Source organism: Orbicella faveolata, unplaced genomic scaffold, assembly GCF_042242905.1.
Source record: "Orbicella faveolata isolate gen_17 unplaced genomic scaffold, um_ofav_v1 contig_2, whole genome shotgun sequence".
Classification (NCBI taxonomy): Eukaryota; Metazoa; Cnidaria; class Anthozoa; order Scleractinia; family Merulinidae; genus Orbicella; species Orbicella faveolata.
The window spans coordinates 18,546,164-18,573,499 of record NW_028301547.1 but is presented as its reverse complement, the minus strand read 5'-3'; the positions used below and the strand labels follow the sequence as shown (position 1 = coordinate 18,573,499).

Genomic DNA, 27,336 nt, shown 5'->3' with positions numbered 1-27,336 from the left:
ATATAGGGGCATCTGACAATTAGGGGCATCTGACAAATAGGGGCGTCTGACAAATAGGGGCATCTGACATATCGGGGCGTCTGATATATAGGAGTGTGAGATATTGGCGATGCCGGTTTCTAAGATTTGATCGGACATCATAGTTTTTTTCTACAAATGTATTCTGTTGCCATTCATTATCTTTTGAAAGTGGACACTCTCGTAAGCGGACAGCTCTAGTTACTACCGCCGTCACAAAACCCTGTCAGAGCGTATCTACAAAGATATTACCTTAATTGGCAGCCTGGCTTCACGAGCCCCTATCTCTCTCCTCCGCAGAGGCTTCCTAGGGGAGGGGAAAGTGAAGTGAGAGTGGGCGCGGGGGGACGATGAGAATAGGAGAAGGGCGGAAACATCCTTTATTCCCTATCTTCAGCCTCCGAACTACCAGCTTACATGGTCAAAGCAGCATGAAAGAGGCCTCGACGGAGGAGAGAGAGCCCCTATAGTTGTTTCAGGCAGCCAGTCCTCTATTTAGTAAGAACTCAAGTGAGAACTTTAAGCTCTTTTTTTGCAGACGAATTGTACTTGGGTTGTTATGAAACACAGAATAATGAATCGAATCTTTACAAGCCAAGGCTTAGTACAATAAACTCATATAAGTGCATCGAGGCCTGCGCATATGAGATGTTTCCACTGGCTGCAGTTCTCAACGACACTGATTGCCACTGTGCAAACGACAGCGTAACTCCGCTGATCGAGACTGATCCATGTGGCGGCTCACGTAAATCCACGAACAGATTTGAGGTATACAATACCAGCTGCCTTCTGGTGGAATTTGTTGAAATTTATCAGGAACTGACATTCACAACATTTCCACCCAATATAACGCCGTCAGTATCTTCATCTCTCATGCTTGTCACGCCATCAAGTGTGACAGCAACGAATTCGTCACAAACAATAGTATATTCGGTGGATTTTGGCGATGGAAGGAGTAACTGGACACGGGTCCTTAGACACCATTATCTCGCTATTGGCGAGTTTAACATCACTTTAGTGGCATCCCGAGGCAACTCGACCATCTTCGTATTGTCCCGCAGGATTCGGATATTATCCCGAGCCAAAGTAGCTAACGTGTCGTGCTCCGCCATAAAGCCAAACCATACAGTTGTGTGCAAATTGAATGGTCTGAGAGGAAGTGACATCACAGCTTCGATAGCAATGTACAATACAGGCCAAAACGTGTCGCTCTTAGTTCCAGGTATGTTTTCAATAAATACGTGGTGTAACACCCCTTGAAGAATAATTTCATTATACTCATAAACTTATAAACAATATAGACAGTGACGTGGACAAATGTACCCAAACAGGGCGGGGGTGGGGTGAGAACGCTAGAACGAGCTTCTTTTTGCTTAAAAAGGGAGGGCGTGGAGTGAAGGCTAAGAGAGTGAGGGGGCAAATTTATCGGTCGTTTAATTTGGGTCTTATTATTTGAGCAAAAAGGAAGGAGGTACCATTGGTCTGTATCTTTAACTATGCCACTAGCTGCTGTACTCCTGACTTTGTGTAAACATAGTTTAGGGGGAATAATACGTTGTTTGCTGAACGCTTTGGGAGAGAAGACCGATGTCTAGTTTGGTAGAGCGGTTTTCAATTGACTGTCATAAAACCAAACCCAAAGTAGTCACTCTAGCCAATCACAAAGGACACAGACAATCCAGAGAACCAATCAAAACTTGAAGTAATTACATGTAGCTGACGCAAAGCGCGGGAAAACGAGTGCGAGTGAGTTGCAATTGGTTTTGGTTTGACTTCTGATTGGATGAAAAAGTGGCGCGAGTTTTCTAAGCTAATCGTGTAGCATAGTTGATGCAAAACCTATTACTTTTTGACACTTAAATAAAAACTGCTGTATTATAAGAACCTTATCAGTGATTGGAAGGGGCAGTGTAGTGTTTAAAACTCTCGTCTCAGTTTTGACCGTGCATTTGTCAGTTGGTAACCTCATCATTAACTTTGTTTTCTAGATGGGGGCCAATTAGAAAACCAAATAGTTTACTTGACCCCCATACTCTATTTAATATTTATCAACCGAAAAGGTATACTGTAAACATTAAAAAGTAACTGTTCACCTGTTACTGTAAATTGAGAGGAAATAAAGTACATTGCTTCGATGTTGATCTGTTTTTTCAAGGAATGAAACAATAGCGTCTTTCTTTTTTCTTTCTGTTGAAGTTGAAGCAGCCATTCGACTAAAACTATGGAGTCTAGGGACCCTGAGAAATATTTGGATATGTTGCAACAGAGCAAGTGTAAGAATACATGTACCACTTATATTTTTCTTTTCACCTCCTAGACGTGCCACGATTGGTAATAGGGAGCACAGGGGTTCCAATAACCAACCAATCAGCTGCGAAAAATGAATCTGGAGCGTATTTACTTCCTTCTCTCCAGTTTATAACGGAGGCCACAGTGGAGGCCTGGGAAGTATATGCTGAGTCTCCTGGTCGCATTCAGTTGCAGGTGAGGCCGTGTTTCTCTTCACACGAGCTACTTTTGATTTCAGCAGGAGGCAGAAAGCTGATTCGTTCCCAGTAACCTCTAATAACTCCGTTTTCTTGCACAAAATGTTGGCAGTGGTGGTGTAGTCATTCACGAAAAGGAATTTATAATTAAAAAACCCACATCAGATTGTAAATAGTGAAAGATGTGAAACATTTTGTGTCTCCAACCGTTTAATTTGTCGCCAAAAATTGGTCATCTGCGTCTAGTCCGACGATTCATTTCTAGATCGTCAAGTGTCGCCAGGTAGGAAAATACTTGAGTTATTTTGAACAAAATATGTTGTCCTTCATCAAATTAAACGCAGAAATCTCGAGTTAAGTATTAGATGAGGGCAAAGCAACTTTAGCATTGTCTTTATTTTTGCCAGCTGCGGAGAAAATGACATGATGACTGCGAAGAAAATGACTTTTACTCAGTGGGCGCAGTCGCAGTATGAAAGAAGGAATGAACCAGGGAAGGTGTCATCCAAGATTAAGACACCCTATTAAAAGAGAGGAAGGGGATCAACCGAGATGGTGCTCGAACGAAAGCTACGTAAGATAAAAGACGTTTCAAATCAACGATCCTGGTCTTGTACCCCCGATAGAGTGAAATTTGCTTCGTCCCAAAACTTACAGGGTGGGGTACATCACTGGGGAGTACGTATGTACAAAACGGTGACCCTAGCATTCGTTACATCTAAGCTTCGCCAGCAGGGTTTTCCTCAATCTTAACGCATCTCTGGTGTAACTGAGCTGCTTAGTTTGATCTAATTAGCCTTTTTTTCATAGATTTACAGGGCAATTTTGAATTTGACGAAATGTAAAGGAAGCCGCTATCAGCACTCGTCTTGTGGGGACTGGACTCCAGCTAACGGTGACTGTAATCAAGTATGCATCAAATTAATTTACCGGCCGAAACTATCCATCGTGTCTTGCGGGCGTACTATCAGTAGTTATTCCAAAGTGTACAGCATTGACACCAATCTTACCGTGGGATATAACTTGATAGTCATACCGCAAGAGCAGAGGTTTATTACACGTGAAGGAGACATAGTAGGATTTTATAGAAACACTTCCGGTGCTGTCATTCAGACAATTACCGCTGGGCAAGATATAGGTGGTTATTTTTTTCCGGCGCAGGATATGTCCAACTTGGATATCAAGAATGGTATAACCTCGAACATCTCTTTTCGCGTAAAATTACACAGCTCTGCTGAAGTCAAAGCCGAACTCGCTTTTTGGTGTTCGACATCCGTTGGGCTGTATTCCCTGACGTCGACTTTCCATAACGCTCTAAGCTCATACAACGACAGCAAAGCTCTCACCTTTCGATCTTTTATCTCAGTACAAAATGCGATTGCACAACTAGACACACAGCGACAGATATATATTGAAGTGAATTCGACAGAAGTCTTCACTGCAAATGTAACACAGGGCACTAACGTTTCGTGCGAATGGTACATTCCCAACTCAAGTTTAACTGCCGAATTACAATCACCTTACCTCAAAAACAACACCACTACTGAAGGTGGAGTTTTCCAGTACAGCTTTTTGTATCGTTTTACCGGATATATTCCGCTCGTGGTAACCGCATACAACCTTGTCTCCAAAGAGCGCCGCACCCTTAATCTTTTCGTACACCAGCCAATCAAGGGTCTAAAGGCAAATATGTGTAACGGAGAGTTTGCTTACAACAACGCTCAAACGTGTTTCAATTCCAGCGTGACACGGGGTACTGATGTCGGCTGCACTTGGGTTTTTAAACAACCACCCAGGGAAAAAGACGACTGCAGCAGAAGGAAAATCGGTGAAACCATTTTTCGTGGATTCACTCCCGTTGGATTTAGGAACTTCACTCTATACTGCTACAATAACATTTCCAGTGTGTCTGTGGATTATTCTGTGCAAGTTATTGCTAATCCGCTGTCCATTGACGTCCCCCTGAAAGTTCCATCTAATGTGCCGGTGAAAGTAACTTGCCAAGTCAACTGGTCCGGGGGGACACCGGACTCGTTCTTCGCGCAGCAGGGGGTGAGCGGAAAAAATGGAACAACATAGTCCAAGATCCTGTTTTAACATTGCATTCGGGTGGGATCCGAAACAGTAGCACAGGTCCAGTGATTATATACAGGAAATTCAAGAGATATCCCTTCTTAAAACAGAAAGTAACATGCAAGGCAAAAAATTATCCAGACTTAAATACTGTTATTTTTGTAAAAGCACTTTACAGCATAACAGGAATCAACATGACTTCCGATTGCCCCTCGAGAATCGAGGTAGGGACGAAATGCGCCTTCGAAGTTCGGTTGCTTCGTGGGGACAGTGCAAGCTTTACGTGGACTGTTTCCGAAGGCGAAACTCGTGTTTCCGTGTACAGCGAGAAAAAAAAAATCCAGCATCAGTTTCTCAACACAGGCCTAGCCAATGTTACAGTAAATGCCAGTAACGGAGTGTCTTCGGGTACAAAGACGAGTCAGTTTTTCGTGTATTGGCTCTCCACGCGTGAACCTCGCGTAACTGCGTCACCGTCTATTCCACTCTTCCAGTCGTCCACTATGTTCAAGCCTTCATCGGCTATCACAGAGCATTTATCTTCCAGGTCCAGCAGAAACGTTGCGAAACACTCTAATCACGTAAAAGGGACAGTAACATCCATCCTGCCTACCAGTACTACCAGGTCAAACTCTACAGCTAGTATTATCAATAAGATTCCGTCGTTGAAAAACGCTGAACCTCGTACGCTTCTGTTGGACTTGTTGGTCACGCAATCACCTTCTCCGTGGATCACGTGGAGAGGCCAAACCTCTTCCGCTTTAGGTGGAACTGGGACGGTAAATCAAATTTAGAGGAAGCTAGTTCCATTGTAACACACACCTTTACCGAGCCAGGTCAATATTTCATCACCGTGAATATCTCCTCTACAGTTGATCACGTGGTCTTAGATGGTCACGTGACAGTTCAACAACGTATCGAAGGCTTACTTATCAGAGATTTGGCTGTGAAATCATCAAATGTTCTACACGTGAAATTTGAGATTTTGCAAGGGACCAATGTCACGTGCTCTGTGGAATATGGTGACGAAACTGGTGAGTAAAAAACTTAGTTTTTATTATGAAGTAAACAACAACAATGTGAGTAAAACTAGATTTTATTTTTCTAGTCATAAAACAACCAATGAACTGAGTGACCAGGCATATTTTAAATAAGCTTGATCGATACATTTTAAGACGTGTTCTTTAGTTGTATATAACTACACACACATAGAACGGTTTTCATTGTAATTGGTAACTGGTAATTGGTAATTGGTTTTAAATCACTACACACGATTGGCTTAAAAACTCGCGCCACTTTTTCATCCAATCAGAAGTAAAACCAAAACCAATCGTGACTCACTCGCACTCGTTTTCCCGCGCTTTGCGTCAGCTACAAGTAATTACTTCGAGTTTTGATTGGTTCACTGGATTGTCTGTGTCCTTTGCGATTGGCTAGAGTGATTACTTTGGCGATTGAAAATCGCTCTATTTTGCGTTACACGGGTTTCGTTATCATCCAGCGCGTGGTACTACAAGTAGTAAACAGAAATTAAAAACGTTTGTTGTGGCAAAACTCAATGTATGGCGGGAATCGTGACACGGAGAACTTGGCCGGTCCTGAGTTTAGCGTGATGCGCGATTTCTGAGCCAAGGCATGTTCCTCAGTATGTTCATGATAGCGCTTCGAATGTGCCTCATCTTCCAGCAGTAAATTACAGGATTCAAAGATGAATTAAGAAATACGAGAGTCATCGAGAAAAGATAAAATCTCTTCAAAGCCATACTCGGACCGTAAATTTCAACGGCGGCCATACAGATCAAGTGTGGTAAAAAACAAAACACAAACACAAGATACACATAGAATATACCCACTGCATATTTAATGCGACCAGCAAAGTTTGACATTTCTTCATTCTCTGCTACTTGCTGTACTTGAAGGAGTCTTATTTGGCTCCGATGGTGTCGTACTGCGAAGTAAATTTTTCTGTAAGCCGCTGTTGTGAGCAGGAGACCAACAGCTCCACAAATGCAGAAGATAATGCAGTTGACCTCGGATGGATGCCACAAAAATAATGAAGAAATAAATGCACTTAACACCCATATTAAGATCACCACAGCAACAACACGCTTGCGAGTCACAAGTTCCTGGTATCTGAGATGAAGATGAATAACTAAAAACCTGTCTACACTTATAGCTACAACACTGGAAAACGACGCTCCGGAAAACAAGCACTGGATGATGTGAAACGCCACATAGCTTGCACAGCTGCCATTGTTTTGCAACCACTTCACCAAAAGTGAGGTGTAAAATGGCTGGACCAATAAACCAACACCAACATCAGAAACAGCAAGACTCAGGAGCAATGTTTTTAAAGTCCTCGGCAACGACGGCGTTTTTCTTATGGCGTGGATTGTTACAATGTTTAACATGATGGCGGTATAGGACAGAAAACTGTTGAAGCCACAATTAGCGAAGTAGGTTGAATGGAGATCTTCAACTTTGGAGACTGAGGGAAAATACCGCAGCAATACTTCACATGGTTTGTTCATAATGTCGACTCAAGTTTTTTCAAGTCACTTCGAGCTGTCATACAAAATGTTTCATAAGGTTCTGAATAGTTTACGTCCTTAGCAATCGACCATCAAGCTAAATCACCTGCCTCAAGTTCAGGGCTTCATGACAAAAATCTACATTTTGTAGATGATCTGAGACGAAGTGTAAAATTACAGGAGTCAATTTCTTTTCCAGTGTTGTCTGCTAAAAAATACGATGAAAACTACGCCAAAGTCAATGCTGAAAAAACCAAACTTCTTAAGCAATCTTTTGAAAGACACGAGGAGAATGGAATAAGATAAGACTGAATACTAAATAGGCTAAAACTCCTATGAAACCATCTGCCCGACGTCAATAACCGTTGGACCGATGTTAAACTGAACACGCGGTGCGTCTGTGAATATTCATTTTTGAGTAAGACTAAACCTGAAACTGATAGCTGTGCCATAACGCTCTGGAGTGATGGGACTGCAACAAGAGAACACATTTACCAGTTATATACAGAGCGCTTTTCACGGAAGGTTTTTTTGATGAGATAAAGAACACCACCTGATGTACTAAAAAAAGGTTTATTTCCTTTTCGCGAAGATCCGGGGTAAACGTGTGAAAAAAGTGCTTCAGAGGTAGTTTCCCCTCTTCTTTGCGTCAAAAAATTACTTTTGATCTGTTTTTTTCTTTTAAGATATTCTCGAGCTTTAGATAGTTGAGAGCGGGAAATTTAATAAACAAACGAAAACCGAAGTAAACTCACGTATCCCAGGATATATGTAACTGCTGGGAAACGTGCAGCAACTTCCTTCAGCTCACAACAGCTTTCGTTTTGCACGTGATTGGATGGAAAGAAGACTACTTAGTTCTGATTGGTTAAAGCACGTTGCACGAGATTTTTTACCCAATCACAAAAGAGCGCTCGGGTATCTATGGAGCATGTACACATAATATGTTTCTAAGAAATTTTGGCAATGCAATTAAACCGCAAGTCCTCAAAGACCGATCTCGAAAGAGAAACAAAATTTCTATATCTACTCTCCTGAAAGGTGCATTCACAAAAAAAATATCAGCTCTCATAGTAGAATGAAAACGATTTACCATAAGCTACCCGGAAGCTTCTAAACAAAATGACTACGACTCAATTTATTCCACTCTGGCACGGGTGATATGCACGCTGAAAAAAACACTCGTGCTCTTTGTACTAAGACTGTTTCTATCTTGGTTTCTATTTTTAAAATTAAAAAAAAAAAATAATCGACCATCTGCGAGTCAATAACCGTCAAAACCAAGACTTTTTGATGTCTCTTTCAGGTTAATTGATAACAATCTAATCATGTATTGGACGTATTTGAATTTGGGTACATAAACTGAATCATCTTTGCAATTATCACCGTACTGCGAAATAAAAATCCTTTGCTAGGTTTGGAGCGACTAATTGACGATAGATTCTCAGATGAAAAATGTTGCGCACAAGATGTATATTTCTGGAAAGTCGTCTTAACATAACAAAAGAAATAAAGATAAATCAGCTTTTTATATGCTAATTGATAGTAAACCTGTATACTTCTGTAAAACGAGGATTGTCCATATTTGTGGGAAGTGTTATTTGAATACACTCTCAAGCAAAAGAATATTTAGAACGGGGAAATGTAACCTCGTACCCAGAGTCTTCGTTCCCCTTGACCATGCAGCGGTCGGAAAGCACGCGACCGTGGAAAGTTCTCTTTGAAAGTTTGGAAAATATGGACCGGTTAAATTGCGCTTGTTTAACTGACAAACACTTAGCTCGATCAAATCGATTGTGCTTCACTTCCTCACATTTGAATTGTTTTCAAAACCAGTCAAAGTCCAGCTTGCAACTGAACACTTAAGAGTCGCTCGTTTTGTCAAGTTTGAGGAGTAAGGAACGAATATTCCAAGAACGAGACTGGGTAAAAATGTAATTAGCGAATCAAGATTTAAATACGTAAAGTAAATGACTGGTAAGAACCCTACGGGAAACTTCAAGTAAGCTTACTTACGACTGATGTTGTTTCGCGTTTGATTGCCTAAGATTACTCTTTCGCTTTGATTGGTTAGCCCAGACACGCTGCACGAGTCTTATTGACCAATTGCAAGAAATAGTCTAGCTCAGGCTCTCTCTCTCTTTCCTTCTGTGTCACGCAACGCTGGTGTGGTGTTGCGTGACAACAAGAGGGCCAGAACTAGACTTACGTAAGAAATTGATCGAAGGCCTTCTGCGGACGTCACGGAAGATTTGATGACCTCAGCAAAATTTGCTATTGCGCCAGTCTGTGTCGCATTCTGTACTTGCAGGACCTGAATCTGATTCTTGTGGCGTCTTACGGCTAAATAAATCCTAATGTAGACTAGTGTTGTAAGAAGAAGACCAATGACAGTACCGATGGACAGAATTAAGGCGCGAATATCTGGTGGAGCCCAAAAGGGTATCAAAGAGAAATACGCACTTAACACCCATATTGAGATCACCATAGCAACAACACGCTTGTGAGTCACAAATTCCCGGTATCTGAGATGAAGATGAATAGCTAAGAACCTGTCTACACTGACAGTCACAACACCAAGGAACGAAGCGGTTGAAAACAAGCCAACAATGATGTCAAAAGCCTTGTACAAGTTACACCCAGGATCCTTTTGTTGTAACCACTTGACCAGAAGTGAGATGTAAAATGGTTGACCGAATAAACCAACGCCAACATCAGAAACAGCAAGGCTCAGGAGCAATGTTTTTAAAGTCTTTGGCAACGACGAAGTTTCTCTTATCGCGTGGATTGTTACAATGTTCAACATGATGGTGGTATAGCACAGAAAACTGTTGAAGACACAATTAGCGATGGACGTCGAATAGAGTTCCTCAACTTCAGATATTCTGGGGTAGTACTGCAGCAATACTTCACAAAAGGATTTTCTCATAACGTCGTCTCAATGTTCTCGTACAGACCGTCCGAAACGAAGCTTCAAATATGGTTTCCTTTCGCGGCACCACGAACGGCAATAAAGTGATAATTTTGAACAGATGGAGGAGTGAAAATTCCAGAATAACTTGGATGCTTTTGCTTCCGTGAAATATAAATTTTTCAAACTTGTACGTGGGTCTTGCTTTCTCGTAACTAATTAGAATAAAACCAAGCCGTATGGCACTGGTGTGATTCGTCTATCAACTTTATTGGTCACAAAATTACAATATAATTAAAAGAAGAAAAGGACCAATAGGAATTGCGCGAACGGGAAAATTCGGCAGGTTTATTAAACAGACCATGTCATGTGTTTGTTGAAACAGGAAGAGCTCTCTCGAGTTTAGACATTTTGTACGTGGTCAATACAATGTCGGATATGGATACATGGATATGAAAATTTCATGGATATTCATTGGATGAACTGCATGGACATTTAATGCTGTCAAAAAAACTCAATGACAAGTGCCATGTATTTAGACATTTGAAGATACCGTTTTAAAGGCTATTACTGAATAAGCTTGATTAGTTATGGGATTCACAGAAAATTTGGGCTTAAAAACGAGTACAGGAAGTATTCAATCGCAAAAGTTTTCTAAACACGACAAAAAGCAATATGAAGAACACATGGGCGTTATTACAAAGCGTTTTATATCAGTGTTAATCCACGGTAAACGTGTCTAAAACAAAGCCCTTCTAAAATGCTTCCTCATTGCTTTACTTCCGAAAGTTGCAGGTGTTTCCGTGTGGGATATTCTCGAGTATTAGAATATTTGGAGCGGAAAAAAATTGAATAACGTATGTAAAGTTACGCAGCCGGTGGCACTGGGGAGGGAAACTTCACGCAAGCCAACTCACTGACTGATGATTGCCAGGTTCTTTTCGTTGATTGGTAGAGAAAACATTTCCCTCGCTTTGATTGGTTAGAGCCTGCTTTGCACCAGCCGTGTGTATTAATCAACCACAAGGTTCGTTAGAAGGGGCTAAGATAATAGAACCACGAGGCCAGGTTTTATGTAATAAGGGACGAATAAATAATGGTCCGTACCTTATTACATAAAATCTGCAGGAATTCCCGGGGTAAATTTTGCGAAGGTTTTTCATATCTCGCCTTTTACAGACGTGGCGATGCAGGATTCTAACAAAAACCTTTCTTTTTTTTCAGAGGCACAACTGGGATTTTTACGGACGTTACCTGAAATAGTAGAGTTGACCCATCAGTACAGCGAGCCTGGTACATACGGCTTGTCTATATCAGTCAACAGTATTGTCGGTCCCAGTACTTCGGTACAAAAGTCAGTAGTTATTAGTGAATCTCCCTGTGTTTTAGATGGCTTGCGCATGCTCGGCGCTGGAGAAAGTAGTGCTCAGTGCCCCGAAATTCAACAGGAATACGAGTACTCACTTTACTCTTCGCTGAAAATAAACTGTCAAGCTTTCAACGAACTGAAATACGACTGGAAAGTTGAAAATATATTGAACGGCTCCGTCACAGAAGTTAGCTCGTTTCCGAAGGATATCCTCTCTTCTAATGTCCTGTTTCTCGCTGCTCGATCACTCCAAGGTGGTCTTTACAGATTTACGCTCTCAGTGACCGCAATACCTCTTGGGATATCGAAAGTCGCCACAGGATTTCTACGCGTGCGTACACCGAAACTGCTGGCCGTCATAGACTGCGGGAGAGAAAGAGTAATGTCTTGGAATCACGAAATCATTCTCAATGCATCTTCATCACGTGATCCAAATAATATCAACGTCGGCAAGGCCAGCGACTCTCTCTCGTTTGAGTGGTTTTGTGATGCTAATCGTAGTGTTTCTTGTTTCAAAAGCTCCGTTAACAACAAGTCCACGTTGATTTTTCCACCCGAGTCCCTTGACGTCAATGCGTCGTATGAGTTCTTTGTGGTAGTAACTAAGGGAATGAGGCAGGCCGAAGCAAGTCAGATCATCAAGGTAGTGGCTGGGAGCTTTCCTCCTCTTTGCGTCAGGTTAGTGACATTTAACAGACTTCTCAAACTCATTAATAATTCATCAAGTTAAAACAAAGAAAATCACAACCGTGAAGGAGGTTTGGAAACCCGGTCTTAATTAACATAGATCTTGACGATTTTACTTCTCCATTTACTCCTAAGTTTTCGTTTCGATTGAGAAGATATTTCAAACACTCGAGACAGTGCTTTATTGGCTATCCAAACACCTGGACTTTCGTCCAAAATACTCCGCTGCGCGTCGTATTGTCAACTTTTGGATATCCCAATCAAACACCGCCTCTCGTGGTTGATATATTACTTAAAATACAACAACATTAACGACACCTATTCTGAGAAACAATTTAAGACCAGTCTGAGATTCACTGAATTACAGAATAAATAAAAGCGATGAAGAATGTGGTGGATAAGTTAAGGCATATAATTTGTTGAGACAAATTTCTGTTGTCTCATTAAGTCAAACTTAAATGACGGTTATCGTATACATGTACTAAAATTGTAGTCTCCGGCCATCCGAGCTGGAAAATAATTGATTGAAAGAGACTCTAAATTTTTTTAATTTTTGCGCTTTTAAATTACATATGCTAAAGAGAATCTAAAAGAAATTCTATAAAGCTTAAAAAAGTCGGCATAACTGAAAAAAGACTTTACAACTAAGGAAGTTTGTTGCAGGGAACTGTTGTTACTTACGTCGGTGTAGTGATCGAAATATATAAAACAAACATTTTCTCGCGACATTTTTCCTTCACAGATGCAAGGAAAACTGCGCCTATAAGGTGACAGCTTCCAAAGAATTCATTCTTTCTGACGAAGGTTGCCAAGACAATAAGAACACAGACTGCAAGTGGGAACTGTACGGTCCTCCACTGTTAAATGGACAAATCTCAAAACGTTCAGTAGAGTCATCACGGTTGATCAGCGTGTCCTACGCGAAGGAGTTCCACTTGGATCCCAGCAACTTGATTCCCAACAGAACATACACGATTTTCTTCAACAACAACAGAAGCGGCTTCTGGGCACAATATTCGGTGACAACCGACATGCCTCCGACAGGTGGATCGTGTGTCGTGTCGCCTTCGGAGGGCGTCGTAATCGAGACGCAATTTCAAATCAGCTGCACAGAATGGACGGACGAAGATAGTCCCTTGTGGTACGAGTTTTTCTTAAGTCATCCCGTGCACGGGTCCATGTTGTTGTTCTACGGGTGGATGCCGGATTCCGTTGGATTGTTCCTTCCCGCTGGATCGAAAGATAATGACTTCAACGTAGACTTGTTTGTAAAAATCACGGATGTCTTAGGATCTTACAGAATAGTTCCTCTTCAAGCAAAGGTGCGTTTTGTTTTATGCAACACCCCACTGAGATATCCTCAAAGTTACCTCAATAATATGAAAGAAGTTTCCATTAGTGTGTTACTCTCACTTTTTAAGCCTGTAAACGCAAGCATAGTGTGTGATCATTCAAAGGAAAGCTATTGAGCACTACTCAGTTTATGTGATATTGTTTTTATACTGTACAATGTTGTCCTAACTTTTAAATTTTGAATAATACAATACAATAAACTTTATTTAAACGCGGTGAGGGTTAAAGCCCTTGCAAGCTTGTGGGGCCGTGCAGGAAATAAAAATATTGAATTCATAGAATTCGGATTCAAATCAATCGAAATCAAACTTATTTAGCTGTTCTTTCAAGTGGTATATTGTATTTTAGCTGTACAAGGTGTTCTGCTCTCTAAGTCTAGTGTAGATAAAACCCTAGTGTGTGACCATTCAAATGAAAGTTTTTTGAGGGGGTGATTTCTTGCTGTTTTGTTTAGTTTCTCCACATCAACAAGAACTGTTATTCGTTTAGTAAACTAATGATTGTTTTTTAGGTGAAAAGTTTTAGTCCTAAGGAAGGTTCTGTGAGCTCTATTCTCAAAGGAGTAGTCAGCGGACCCGATTCTATGTTAGAAAAACTTCTTGCGGTTGGAGAATTCCAACAGGCGAGTCAGCTAATGACGACAGTCATCACAGTGTTGAATGAAGACTCGACCAAGGCTCATGATTCCGAGTCTCCGGACACCAAAGACCGTGTGGAGGTTGGTGAATACATGGTACTTTACCTGACCATGTGTTGAAAATAGAGATCATTAGGATTAAACCAATGAACAAAAGGAAGAATAATTCAACATAGTTGCCCTTGCGAGAAGACATTAACTAAAGGCCAGATTAAAATTCTTATTGAATATTTTTCTCTTTCCGTATAAAAGAATAAAATATTATAAGTATATTTGTTTGAAGTAAACTTGTTTTGAGGATTACCAATTTTACCCTTGTTCAGCTCAGTTCAGCTTCAAGGTTGAACCAGTTTACAAGTATTTTGTTAATATAACTCCATAAAGGGTAAAACCTTCGGGAATGTCAAAAAACACAATAATATTGTCACTATTGCCATACATTGCACTAGAGTTCATAACTTAAGATATTCGAGCTGAAAGTTTTTTAAAGTATCAATTAGGCTGATGGGCAAAACTGTGTCAGAGAAATAAAGTGCCGTCTTTAGAGAGAGGCGTCGACAAGTTTCCGCTGCTAAGCTTGTAAGTTACGTCGTGTTTGTATTGTTCGTACCCAGGTCCGTAGCAGAGTAACTGAGGGACTTTCCCAGCAGTGCTGCAGCAGTCCACAGAGTATCCAACAGGCGCTAGGCGGACTCTTACAGGCTGTCGGAGTAACCGCTGAACTCTCACCTGATGCGAATGTAAGTTATCATAACCTTTTGTGAGCCTGCGTTCATATCATCATTCTAGCAGTCCCAGCTTCCACTCATAAGAATGGGAAAGACTGAAACCGAAAGTTGTTTTCAGATACAATAATTTTTTTCACCTTTTTTGACTCGCATAATACAAAGTGACTAGCTATGTACATTTCTACTTCCCGTATCCTGAACGGGTCGTGGGTTCAAGTCCCACTCTGACAACTTTACTGGAGTTGTTTCCGCTCTGTAGATCCTACTTCTACTCCTAGGTCATTGTTGTAAATAGCCAGCTTGTCTGCGTCCCGCCAGTTGGGATTTGTAAGCCTCTTTTGTTTACACATTTGTCTCTTTCAGTTTAAATGCCCGTGAAGCGCACATGATTGACCACTATAGACAACAGCATTTTGAACATTTTGTTGAGAATTTCTCAGGTTAAAGCCCAAAATATTCACCAGTACCCAGAAAACATTTTCTGTCGATGTCCTTGCCTTTATTGGCTGTCCTCTTATCCTTCTTTTGTAATAACATTTAGGTGGATGGTGCTAATGCGTTCTCGAACATGGCACAAGCCGTAGTGATCAAGTTTAAGAGCGTGCAAGTGGCCAATGAGACCAGAGGCATTATTGATGGCCTGAACATTGTAATGAGAGCTTCTGTGGACACAAGCGATGAAGTGAAACTTGAACAGAGCTCAGATGAAATTAAAGACTGGATCGATGACAGCAACGAGGCAAGAAATAAACAATATCAAGAAAAGGTGAGACAAGTTGGCAGTAACATTCAGCTGCGTATTCACAATAGGTTACGTTCGATCTATCAACGTTCTAACATGGCTTCGAGGCTTTCAGGACAAACGTCTATATTTGGTAGTGTTTTCCTTTTAATCCAAATTCTCTTGGGAATTGAAGGACAAAAGAAACTTCAAAAGTGTACAATTTTGTCCTGAATGTCTCTGAACCATGTTAAAATATTGATATATCGAACGTGGCCTATTAACCTTTCTTAGCTGCCCTGTCCAGAGCATTCCTTGTACCAGGCTCTCGTCTTTTAACTTGAAGCCTTGGCATTTGAGATTTTGAAGACTTCAAAAAAAATCCAGGTCTTCATCATTTCTTCCCTCTATACCCTATCCCTAACCCTTACCCCTAATAGGATTGTTACTGATTTCCAGCCTAATCTTTGATACGTTAAACTGAGAAAGAAATAGTTTAACTAACATCCTTTTTTCTATTAGTGTGAAAAGGCAACCAACAAATCCCTGGAAGGTGTAAAATACGCTGCGCAAAAAATCCTGGACTATCAACGGAAGGGTGATCCACCTAGTCACGTGACCTCGGGCTTGATGAAATTAACGCTTGCTCGCCAGTCTCCCAGCGACATAGATAACGCGACTTTGGATGGAGGAGAGGTTACTTTTCAGTTTCCGTGGAATGTGACGATAGATAAGCTCAAACAGTTTGATACAGTTAACACTAAGGTACGTTTGGATCTAACCATTGTACTGTTTTCTTAAGATGGAAAATAACAATTCTGACGAAACTTAGCAACAAATATCATAATAGATAATATTAGCTTAAAGAGACCTTACTTCATATTTTTCGCACTGAATCTGATTCTGCGCTCAAACTGATTCACAATTCTATAGGAAAGCTTTGTAATTACCTGAACTGAGCACAAGAAGCTATCATTGTTTTAATAAACTGTAGTCACAATCTGAATTACTCATAAATATACTCAGTCTCTAACTCATAGTGAGAATTTTATAACTTTTCAGCTATCGATCGCATCCATTTATACTTTTTATCAACCTTTTAACTCGAGGAAAGGATATCCATCTCTAGAGAGCGACGTGAAATAAATAAATAAATAAATAAATAAATGAAATAAAAATTAGAGATGCAATTTAATGTTTCTTTCTGTCGTTGCAGGTGATAACTATGTCCCAGACCCCGTTCATTTCAAACGATGCGATTCCTATTGACACCCCACTCTCAACCTTAGAGCTTTTGGAGACTTCTGGGAAGGAAATCGAAATCCGGAACCTTACAGAGCCTGTGTCCATATTCCTGTCGCTCAACCAATCAGAGAACGACGATCTCGACAACATGACAGGTGTCATCGATTCAGAAATGAATATCACAGTTTTCAAGATCGAATCCGGGGGAGATAACTCATTCTATTTCACAGTTAGCTGCTCCGGGGCAATGAATACTGGACAAGAACTAATTTTAGCTTTGAAGAGAAACTCAAAACCGACCGCTAACAACTTTGATCTCCGATGGAATCTCACTTTGTGTAACAGCACTTTAAAGAAGCTGATATCGAGAGAGTATTTAAATAATTCGGAAGGGTTGTACCTCGGTGTGAAATTAGCGGAAGCAAGTAATCTAACCAACGGTACATCAACGCGAAATGAAATGCATTATGCAGTGTCAGTGAAGGCTATTGGATGTTACTATTGGAACGAAAGGATGCAAGCGTGGAGGGCAGATGGTTGTGAGGTGACTGTCGTTTTTGACAGAACTTCGTTTAATTAACAATCCGAACAATTATCGATTCCTTTTCTCCAATCAATGGCAACACGTACATGCTTCGGTTATTGCAACAACGTCGTTGTCTTTGCAACTTGATGCAAGCCATAATTATTGAGGAGAATCCTTAATCCTGTGACGCATAAATCACTTGGTGATTTGTGCGTTTCAGAGTCGTTGAATTTTTTGTATCAATAAGAGCTTGTCAATGGCTTGAATATTATTACTTCTTTACAACATGGCTGTTTATCAACTGTGTAACATTACAATGCGACGGTAAAAGAGCTATACGCCATTAAAATGGAGGAATAACTAGTAATTAGCGGGTAATTTGTGGCAAGCGCTGTGAAATACGCAGGAAAATCACTGAGAAAGTTTTCTGATTGAATGAGAAGACAACATTTTGGTAAATAACCAAACGTTTGATCAGTTAACGCTGGATACGTTTTCTTAATCAATCACTACAGTTAGCAAACGCGAAACAATTGTAACATACACCCAGTGATAAACCTTTCTACACTGACAGTATTGCCCGTTTTTTGTCTTATTAGGTTGGTCCACTAACAACTTTAGAGCGCGTCGAGTGCCGGTGTAACCACTTGACGTGGTTCGGTAGCCGCGTGTTTGTTCCTCCAAACAAACTTCACCTGGATATCATTCTCAAGAGGATAAAAGACCCGTCCAACTATGCGCCAGTCCTCTCCGTACTCTGTGTTACATTTGGTCTGTACTTAATGGTCATCGTTTGGGCGCGCCGAGAGGATCGAAAAGATAGAAATAAGGTATCGATAGAGGATAAACACACTTATTTGACTTAATCCTCTTTGCCTCAGGAGAGGGGCCTTGACCATAGCGCTCAAACATTTTCCGTTTCCCTCAGTCGATCTGTTTGGCCTCAGCCCATGTCTTCCCGATGTTCGCCAATTCCTTTGTTACATAACAAAATTAAACAGGATTAAAACAGGACTTGGGCGAGAGCAACCTCATCCGTGCTAGGTTGCACTTCACATCTTGCCGCGCCAGCCGTTTATTAGGTTTAATGGGGATGATCTCTTGTCCTTTTGCCACCCTCAGAGGTAAGGGAGGGAGGCGTCCAGTGTATCCGCCGCGTTAGTTTCAGTGTTTTTGTATATTTATCATAATCGTATACCCTTTTGGTACGCTTAGGCAGGATGTCTAGGAAGTTTGGTCGAGCCATCATTTCGTATTTGTGAGACGCAGTCGAGCGGAAAGACCCATGGCGAGACCAAACAAGTTTGACATGACACCAAATCATATCAGAAATATACGATTGAGTATTTCAACGTACCGAAATTCGGCCAAAAATCTGGCAGTCAAATCAGGTCAGTGAGTAGATATCGCAGGATGTCAGGACCGATGTGAGTAGACATCGCAGGATATCAGGACCGATAGACTCGGTGTCCGATTCACGGATTACGAATGTGGATGCGAAACGTTGGATGTCTGAGTTATAAACAGAGCTTCTGATTGTTTGATCCCTTTTGGAAGACTAGCGGAAATACACGATCCAAAATTTTGAAAACAAATGAATACATGTCAAAAAATTATCCTCTGTCAACTCTGATTTAAAATGATGCAAACGCGATGACGCGAAAAACAGTGTGCGAATTCGATTCCAAATAAAAATCCTAACTGATGAGAGGTTTACAATCAGAGTTCAGATCTCAATGTATTTGTTTCAATCCCTGAAACCGAGTTAAAGTTTGCGGAAAAATTTCCCAGAAAAAATAACAGAGAACTCTGAAGAGGTTTAGGTTCGTCGTAAATTATGAAGTTTAACCACTATAAGAATAACTGAATTTTTTTATGTCTTTCAATTGGCAACCGAAAGGAAAAAAACATTATAAAAAGGCGTGTTACATAAAGTGTTAATGCATCTCCTAGTCAGACAACTTTATTATACTCAGTCATTTGTGTATATCTTTGCTGCATTCTTTTATACAGACAGGATTAACTGTAAGCCCAAGCAACAGGGCAGGAGACGCTCATGCCTACGAGGTCGTCATCAGCACTGGTATGCGCAGACATGCTGGTACAACTGCCAACGTTGCCATGACAATAACAGGAGAACGTGGTGAAAGTCATCCATATCTTCTCAAGAACAGTCGGCGAATGGCATTGGCTCGCGGAAGCACTGACTCCTTTCTCGTGACGACTTCGGAAACTCTCGGAGAGCTCGCGTACATCCGAGTATGGCACGATAACTTCGGTAAGGACCCGGCTTGGTTCGTGAAGCAGATATCTATTCGTGAGATTGACACCGATGGAGTCTGGTACTTCGTGTGCGAGTCTTGGCTGGCGGTGGACGAAGGCGATGGTATGATAGACAGGGTATTTCCAGTGGCGAGCAACGCGGAGTTGAAAGAATTTCGACGCTTGTTTTTGACGAAAGCGTACAAGGACCTGACAGACTCGCACCTTTGGTTCTCGGTTGTTTGGAGGCCCCCACAGTCCCCTTTCACGAGGGTGCAGCGCGTGTCTTGCTGTTTGTCCCTTCTTCTGTGTACTATGATGGCCAACGCCTTGTGGTACGAGGCTGATAAAGGTCGTTACAGTGCAGTCGAGTTGGGTCCGTTTGAATTTTCCTGGGAGCAAGTCTCTATTGGAATCTGCAGCAGTCTTGTTGTGTTTCCGACAAATTTGCTTCTGGTGCAGATCTTCAGACATTGTCGTCCACGGCCAGTGCCAAAACTTGGCCTGTTCAACATGAAAATAAGACCTCGTTCCTTGTCCACACACACTGAAATTACTCTGGTTAAGTTCAGATCACGTGACAGTTGTAATTTCGGTACCAGCTTCCCAACCAGTCAGTACCAAAATGTACATAAAGGGTCTCCTGGAGAATCTCCAAACTCTCGAGATAAAATCAGTCTGTCACCTGCGATGCGTTTTGGTCTTATGCCGTCATTTTCAGTCTCTCTGGGAGCTGGTGCCACCACGGATTCCACTAACGATATCAGATCTTTGCTTCCAAGCGACTCTTTATCAGGATCACCGACTAGAGATCATGAGAACACATTTAATACTGCCGGTGAGGAAGACACGTCTCGTGCAAAAGGACTTCCTTGGTGGTTTGTGTATGTTGGCTGGTTTCTGGTTACAGTGACGTCCCTCACCGCCGCCACTGTCACATTACTGTACGGTATCGAGTTCGGCCTAAAAAAGTCCTCACAGTGGCTTTTATCCATGTTTTTCTCACTCACGCAGGACATCTTTGTCAGTCAACCGCTCAAGGTTTTGGCCTTAGCCACCTTTTTCGCTTACATTTTTAAGAAACGGAACAAAATTGCCCTTTCGTCACCATCACGACTTACATCTGATGAGCACTGGCTGCAAAATCAGCTTCAGCACTCGGAAGACGACTTCGAGGAGCACCCCAAGGCCCCTCCTGTCAAGGTGCCGACAGAGGATGCTCTCCGGCACGCCCGGGACAGGGCTCAAAAAGAGCGTACAATGCATACCATCTTACTCGATTTAGGAACCTTCCTGGTATTCACTTTTCTTGTTCTTCTCATCGCCTACGGATTTCGTGATCGAGATGCATTTCGTCAAAACGACGCCGTTGCAAAGGTTTTACTACGTCAAAACTTTAGCGGGAAACAGAGAGGGTTCTTCCCCGACAGATACTCTCAGGTAAATTTTTATAAATTTTGGCGAAGGTCCCTTAATTCTTCGAGGGTAAGAACATTTTTAACATTATAAATACAATGTTTTTCACGAGCTAACTTACATATATATACTAGCGAAGAGCGGCCGGAATAGTCTGAAATCATATAATACTGCAGGGATTTTGGTCTATCGTTCTAGTTTTAAAAACCTATCGACCAAACGATGAGAACTAAAAGCCTTTTCTCTTATAAAAAGACAAGCAAATAAGTAAACTTGTTTACAGATCCTACAAGCAGAAGGGTATGCTCTGTAAAGGAACTATAATACATGGATTTAGCCAAGCCTAAAAGCGGAGGTTGCTCAAAGCTCGATTAAGCCAACCTAGGATAAGCGAGAATTTTGATATGAATTTTGGCAACTTTGCGGCGAGGTTTCCTGTATATTATTTGGCCTTCTGTTTTGAGTTTGATGACTCAAAGCAGAAGGCCAAACAATATTCAATTCAATTTTATTGTGCATGCATACGTTCCGTTCTAGAATATGCATGCCAGGCTTTCCACTCTAGCTTGCCAGCCTATTTGTCCGACCAAATAGAGAGGGTTCAGAAAAGAGTCTGAAGGATCCTATTCCCAGAGGTTTCGTATTGCAAGGCACTGGAAGATGCGGGCTTAAAAACACTCTTTCATAGACGTGAGGAATTATGTAGCATTCTGTTTAAACAAATTGTAAAGAGTAATGACCAGCACAAACTAGCTGGCCTGCTGCCCGCGCGCAATGACAGTGAGAGATATAATTTCAGGACTAGGCATATGTTTTCAATCCCGAATGTAAAAACAAAGAGGTTTAGAAATACTTTCATAATATAATGCACTATGCAAATAAACAACAATTGTAAATAGAATTTTATACTAGTTTGATATATTTTATTATTATATAATTTTTTTATGTATAGTTAGGTTTTTTTATAGTTTGAATTTTTTAAACATGTAGTATATAACACTAGTAATTCAGCTTATAGCTGCAAGTTGTGAGTTTAATACACGATTTATCTATCTATTTATCTATACAGAAAACCTCAGCAAACTTATAAAACTCCAATCAAAATTCTCGCATATCCTGGGTTATCTTAATCGAGCTTTGAACAACCCAGCTCAGGAGTTCCGCTTTTAGGCTTCGCTAAATCTATATATTAGCTGGAATATGGCCGCCACCTTGCGCTACTCCGTCGTCGTCGACGCCGCGTGCGTACGCGCCCACGAGCAATACCGCTAGCCATGATAACCATGAGAAAATCAATGCCTGGGTTTCCCTTACTTTCCTATATGGGTATGGTGCTCTGCTTGGCGGCCCTTCGGGCCGCCAGAACTCCGCTATTATGGACTTGTCATTTCACATTACACTCTTCAAACACATCATGATAGAGGAGAGAAAAAAGCTTTTACCACTGAAAGACGTGTCAATTATACTGGTCATTCGCCAAAACAATCAGCTGCTATGAATGCAGTTTTTCTAAGGTGAACTGTTTGATGTGTTAAATTATTTCTCTCTTCCCCGTGTAGATCATTCGACAAAGAGACATGTGGGACTGGACAGAGAACGCTCTGTTACCAAGTCTGTACAATCTGCCATCATACTTCTACACAGGAAAAGCGCCGAAATTCATGGAAGGAGAGAGCGGGCTGGTGGTGGGCGTGGCTCGTCTCCGACAACACAGAGTGAAGAAAGGTGAGAAAAGTACACCACAATCAACACAAAAATTGACCAAGCTCGTTACCTTGATACCTGTTAAGCCTTATTTTTAGTCTCAATCTCATTTAGATCGAACCTTGTTACTTCTGCTCAGGGTAATATATTGCAAGCCACTTTGCAGGATTGTAAAACTCGAGTATCTACAATTATAGCAGAGCTGATTGCTGAGCAGTGAGTTCCTACCTTTGTTTTGGAAAACACCGGGTCACTGAGATATACTCCTTTATTGAGAGCCAATAGTCCAGTTCTGGCCTTTTCTCTGTCACGCAAAGTCGAGAGAGCGGAACCCCCTCTCCGGACGTTGCGTGACAGAGAGATGACCAGGGTTAGACTAGAGAGCCATAGATAAACCGTTATATAGTTGAGACAAAGAACAAGCGATTTCCCCTGGTTTTTTCACCGAACCCTTTTAGCAAGAATCGCCGTGGCCTGTGACATAAGTGATAACACAGTTCTCAGTATTGGCTTTTACGTTGCGATCACGGTCAGCGACGAAAAGTGAAAAGTTGAACTAATGCCAGACTAGTCCCATGTGTGTTTGATATTCTGCCACTGGATCATTTTTTACCCATCTTTCTTTTCTTACTTTTAGATTCCTGTTCTGTGGCACCTGTAGCCAAGGATTTCTTTTTAAGGTGCGTCGCAGAATACGGCATAACGTCAGAGGACAAGCAAGCATACTCCACGCGCTGGGAATCGCTAATAAACGACTCCAGTCATCAAACACAAACTTCGTTATCACCAGGTCCCTGGCACTACAGCGCTGCGAGCGAACTGGATGGCTACCCCTACATAGGCGGCATAGCAACGTACTCTGGTGGTGGGTATGTGTTGGAACTGTCTCACATTTACTACAAAGCTTTACGACAGGTCAAGGATGCGAGGGATAAACTCTGGTTGGACCACTATACACGAAGTCTGTTCATGGAATTCACCTTGTATAATCCAAATAGCAACCTTTTCTGCGCTGTAACGTTCGTAATGGAGACCTTTCCAACAGGAGGTGTTTTTCCGCATTCTGAGGTCATAGCCTATCGCCTGTATCGTTATGTCGGTGATTTTCAATTGTTTGTTCTCGCCTGTGAGGTTTTGTTTTTTGCTTTTATTCTGTATTTCACGTACCGCGAGGCGAAGAAGCTTTACAAGACGCGAAGAATGTACTTCGCAGAGGTGTGGAATCTTATGGACCTAACTGTTTTAATACTCTGCTGGATTGCAATAGCGTATTACTTCATCTGTTTGGGATTGAGAAAATGGACAATTAACCTTTACCATAAAGATCCAACCAAGTTTATTAGTTTCCAACACGTTTCAACTTGGCAGCTAATGTTTGAGAGCGTGCTCGGGGTCACGGTGTTTGTGACGTGCATCAAATTCATCAAGATGTTCCGATTCAACCGACGAATCTTTCTCTTCTCATGTACTTTGAAACAAGCTAGCGGGGAACTCTTGCAATACCTTCTAGTGTTCAGTATTAACTTTCTAGCATTCTCGCAGATTTACCACTTTTTGCTAGGAAGCAGCCACGATTCCTTCAGCTCGTTGTTCAGCACCATGCAAAAACTTCTCAGTGTCCTCCTTGGCAAGTTTAGCTATCAAGAGATGAGGATTAACTCGTATAGGGTTCTTGGAGCAATGACATTCTTTCTTTACATAATCGTGACAAATTTCCTGTTTCTTAATGTTTTCATTGCTATCATAATTGAGTCTTTTGAAGTCGTAAAACAGCAGAACGACAAAATGCAAAACGAATTTGAAATGTTGGATTTCATCACGAAACGCTTCAAGGATTTCTTGGGCATACGCGCACTGAACAAGACCGCTGACTCAAAGTTCCAATACACAAATAAGGCGATATACAAGCACCCAAGCAAAAGGGAGAAACACAAGATGGCTGAAAAACTTGAACAAGCCCTAGACAGACTGGAGTGTTACATCGATGTGATAAACGATATTGAGAATGAAGATGACATGCTTTGTTGCTATGTATCACGGAGGATCCACCGCAGTTCTGCAAAGAAAGTGAAGACCGTAGAGCATTTCTTGTAATGTAAAGTAATGCTTCTATTCTTCCAGGTAGCCCTCAGTAACATAATAAATGGTATACGTATGCAGTATGCAGTTTCTTCCAAAACTGCCACAGCCAAACACGAACTTGTCCTAAATTAACGTTATCTTCGGCGAATATGAATATAGGTCATATAGAATCTAATAATCGTTTTTGTGATAGCCGACTTTCATAAAAGCGTCTTGCATATTATTCTTCAGTACAAAGGAAACTGCGAGTGACGCTGCTGAGTTTGGCAGTCGTGAATGGAAAATTTTTGTCTCTATAGATGCTGCAATTTTAATTTATCCCGTGTTCAGTATTGTTTGTGTGCTGCATAATCGAACTCAGATAAACGCTGTGACAGATTTGCTTTCGGCTCAGCAGAAGTAATCTTATGAAAATTCTGGACAAAGCCCTTTTTTCAAAGAAAACAAATGCCCAAACAAAAGTGTCCATTAAGACGAACAAAGAATGGCACTTGGAATGCCCAGAATATCGTCAATATGGTAACTCTATGACGAACTGGAAAAATGCATAGACCATAAGTAAAGGGGAGAAAATATTTCTTCTGAAATACATGGCATGCCTGTGATTTGGTAAAACATTACACCTAAAACAGGGAAGTAATCAATCGTTTCCAGGGCTTTCTTCGTCCAATCAAACTTGTCAAAAACACACATGTAACTCAAAGTGATTATACAAATAAAGAGAGGTTTGTTTAATTTTTGTCCTATTTTCCCAACAATTCGAACAAAACAGCTTTCAATACAGGCTACAATTAATTTTCTTATTTTCATATTTCATTGTTTGTAAAGTTATTTCACAAAAGTCCAAATACAGAGAGACGCTGGACTATCCATTCAGTCCTCGCTGAAAAGATCTTGATCCTTGCCGGATTTACCAGTTTCGATCATTGCCAAATGGGTTTTGATCATTGTTGGGTTGGTTTCCGTCGTCTTCGTCGTCCTGGTCTGAAATCAGACAAATCAAAATACATCATTTATCTAAAATGTTCAGTGTTATTTAAAAATGATTATGATTCATTCAAACTGACTGGCCTGAATGATCCTCAGATTAATTTTTGTTTGGGCTTATACTGATATAAGTAGTATTTATTCCTGGCACAATCTACTCTAAACAGCCCCTACAAATTTCTATTTTCGAGAAAATTGAGATAAACGAGAAAGGTTTACGCGAGAATCCGAATAGCGTTTTATATCATAAGTCAAATTATTCTCGCCTTTTGATTGGTTCTTATTTATGATCAATTGAAGGACAGACGTATAGATAACGTCATTAACATTTTTTTGAAACGTATAGATTCCATGTCGCCGTCCGTCTCAGGCCCAGTAACAAAAGATTTAATGAGGAGAACCATGGCTGTGCACGTGCGTTATAAATCTATCTACATTTCTTTGCCGTCCTCTGCAAAACAACGCAAGCGTAAGATGTCAGTCTCACTGTGCGAATTTTACAAACAAATACTGAACTATATAATTCACTAACCACCTTTATCCTTCTTCTCACCTGATAAAATTTCTTTAACTACCGCTTTGACGACTGCAGTGAGCAAGGGGTCAAGGGCCTTAGCATTAGCGCCGGGAAAAATCAACGAGGGGGATTGCATGAACCTGATATCGCCAGCATGTCGATTTGAGTTAAACCAACCGCGGCCTCCCAGACTAGTGACGTCAGAGAAAATGCTTAATACGATAAGCACAGACACCAGTTTGAACATGAACGCCATCTCGAGTAATCTGCAAAAAGTAACAAGCGTGACGCAATTGTAGACATTTTCATGGCAACGAATCGCTTCCAAAATGTTTGAAATTGTTGTTGACAAACTCAAGACTTTCAATCCGAGAAGCACTTCTCTCATTACTCCATGAGAGTCTGCTTTTTATTATGAATTACGCGTTTGATTTTTTTTTGCAAGCTTTATGGGCCCAGAGAAGGGGATGGGGTGAAGAAAAGGGGGAGTCTTGGAAACTCAATTTTATGTTCGATGACTCAAAATTTGTTTTCAGGATTCTTGGAGACTGACACTTCTCACGGAGTACATGTCATTCATGATTTACAGATGGGTTTCTCACGACTCACCGACCACAAAAATGGCCAATCTTAGCTTTGCTCCCCCTCAAATTTCCTTCAGTTCTTGTTATCACTTTAAGATTGAAGTTACGATTAATTTTGTGCATGTTACATACCAAAAATAAATTCCCTAATGTTTCAAAACTAATTCTTTTGATAGAGATTTTAGCTCGGATGATACTAACTATAGTGAAACCACAAGTATGTAATGTCATGATAATCGGGGAATGGAAAATGCCCCCGGGGGGGAGGGTACTGTCATATATGGGCTATATAGTTATGTGCCGCTGTGAAGGGTATGGTTTTCAAGCAGTTTACTCTAGGATAGGGTATATAAATCAAAGCATTTGGGTCTAGAATAGGGCATCATTTTTCGCGAAACTGACCAGTTGGTTGAAGATTTTAAGGAAACCAGGAATTGCCACTCAAAAATATAACAAAATCAAATCGGTAAGTTTAAATTTACGTAAATAAGCCTCCACA

At 41.1% G+C, this 27,336-nt stretch overlaps 3 protein-coding genes and 1 pseudogene across 4 annotated transcripts; 1 reads left to right on the top strand and 3 right to left on the bottom strand.

The window, feature by feature from the left end:
* The first annotated feature begins 666 nt into the window (after window positions 1–666).
* On the top strand, window positions 667–24,826 carry LOC149112266 (polycystin-1-like protein 2; annotated as a pseudogene). The gene is made up of 15 exons (XR_016207133.1): window positions 667–1,240; window positions 2,336–2,502; window positions 3,315–5,158; window positions 5,263–5,611; window positions 11,199–12,066; window positions 12,818–13,397; window positions 13,940–14,146; window positions 14,680–14,805; window positions 15,335–15,559; window positions 16,037–16,279; window positions 16,731–17,303; window positions 17,885–18,115; window positions 19,299–20,987; window positions 22,523–22,688; window positions 23,305–24,826. The product of XR_016207133.1 is annotated as a polycystin-1-like protein 2 (transcript).
* On the bottom strand, window positions 5,660–7,645 carry LOC149112268 (beta-4C adrenergic receptor-like). The gene has a single exon (XM_089290086.1). It carries the CDS (start codon window positions 7,106–7,108, stop codon window positions 6,182–6,184), a length of 927 nt encoding a protein of 308 aa, XP_089146212.1. The 5' UTR covers window positions 7,109–7,645; the 3' UTR covers window positions 5,660–6,181.
* LOC149112267 (alpha-2B adrenergic receptor-like) lies at window positions 7,968–10,358 on the bottom strand. Its single transcript, XM_089290087.1, has one exon. The coding sequence runs from the start codon at window positions 10,035–10,037 to the stop codon at window positions 9,234–9,236; it is 804 nt and encodes a 267-aa protein (XP_089146213.1). The 5' UTR covers window positions 10,038–10,358; the 3' UTR covers window positions 7,968–9,233.
* Window positions 24,827–25,456: 630 nt separating the features above from the next.
* Window positions 25,457–26,641, bottom strand: LOC149112265 (uncharacterized). Its single transcript, XM_089290088.1, has 2 exons — window positions 26,290–26,641; window positions 25,457–25,733 (listed from the first exon to the last, which is right to left on the bottom strand). Exons 1-2 carry the CDS (start codon window positions 26,639–26,641, stop codon window positions 25,660–25,662), a joined length of 426 nt encoding a protein of 141 aa, XP_089146214.1. The 3' UTR covers window positions 25,457–25,659.
* Between the last annotated feature and the right edge of the window lie 695 nt (window positions 26,642–27,336).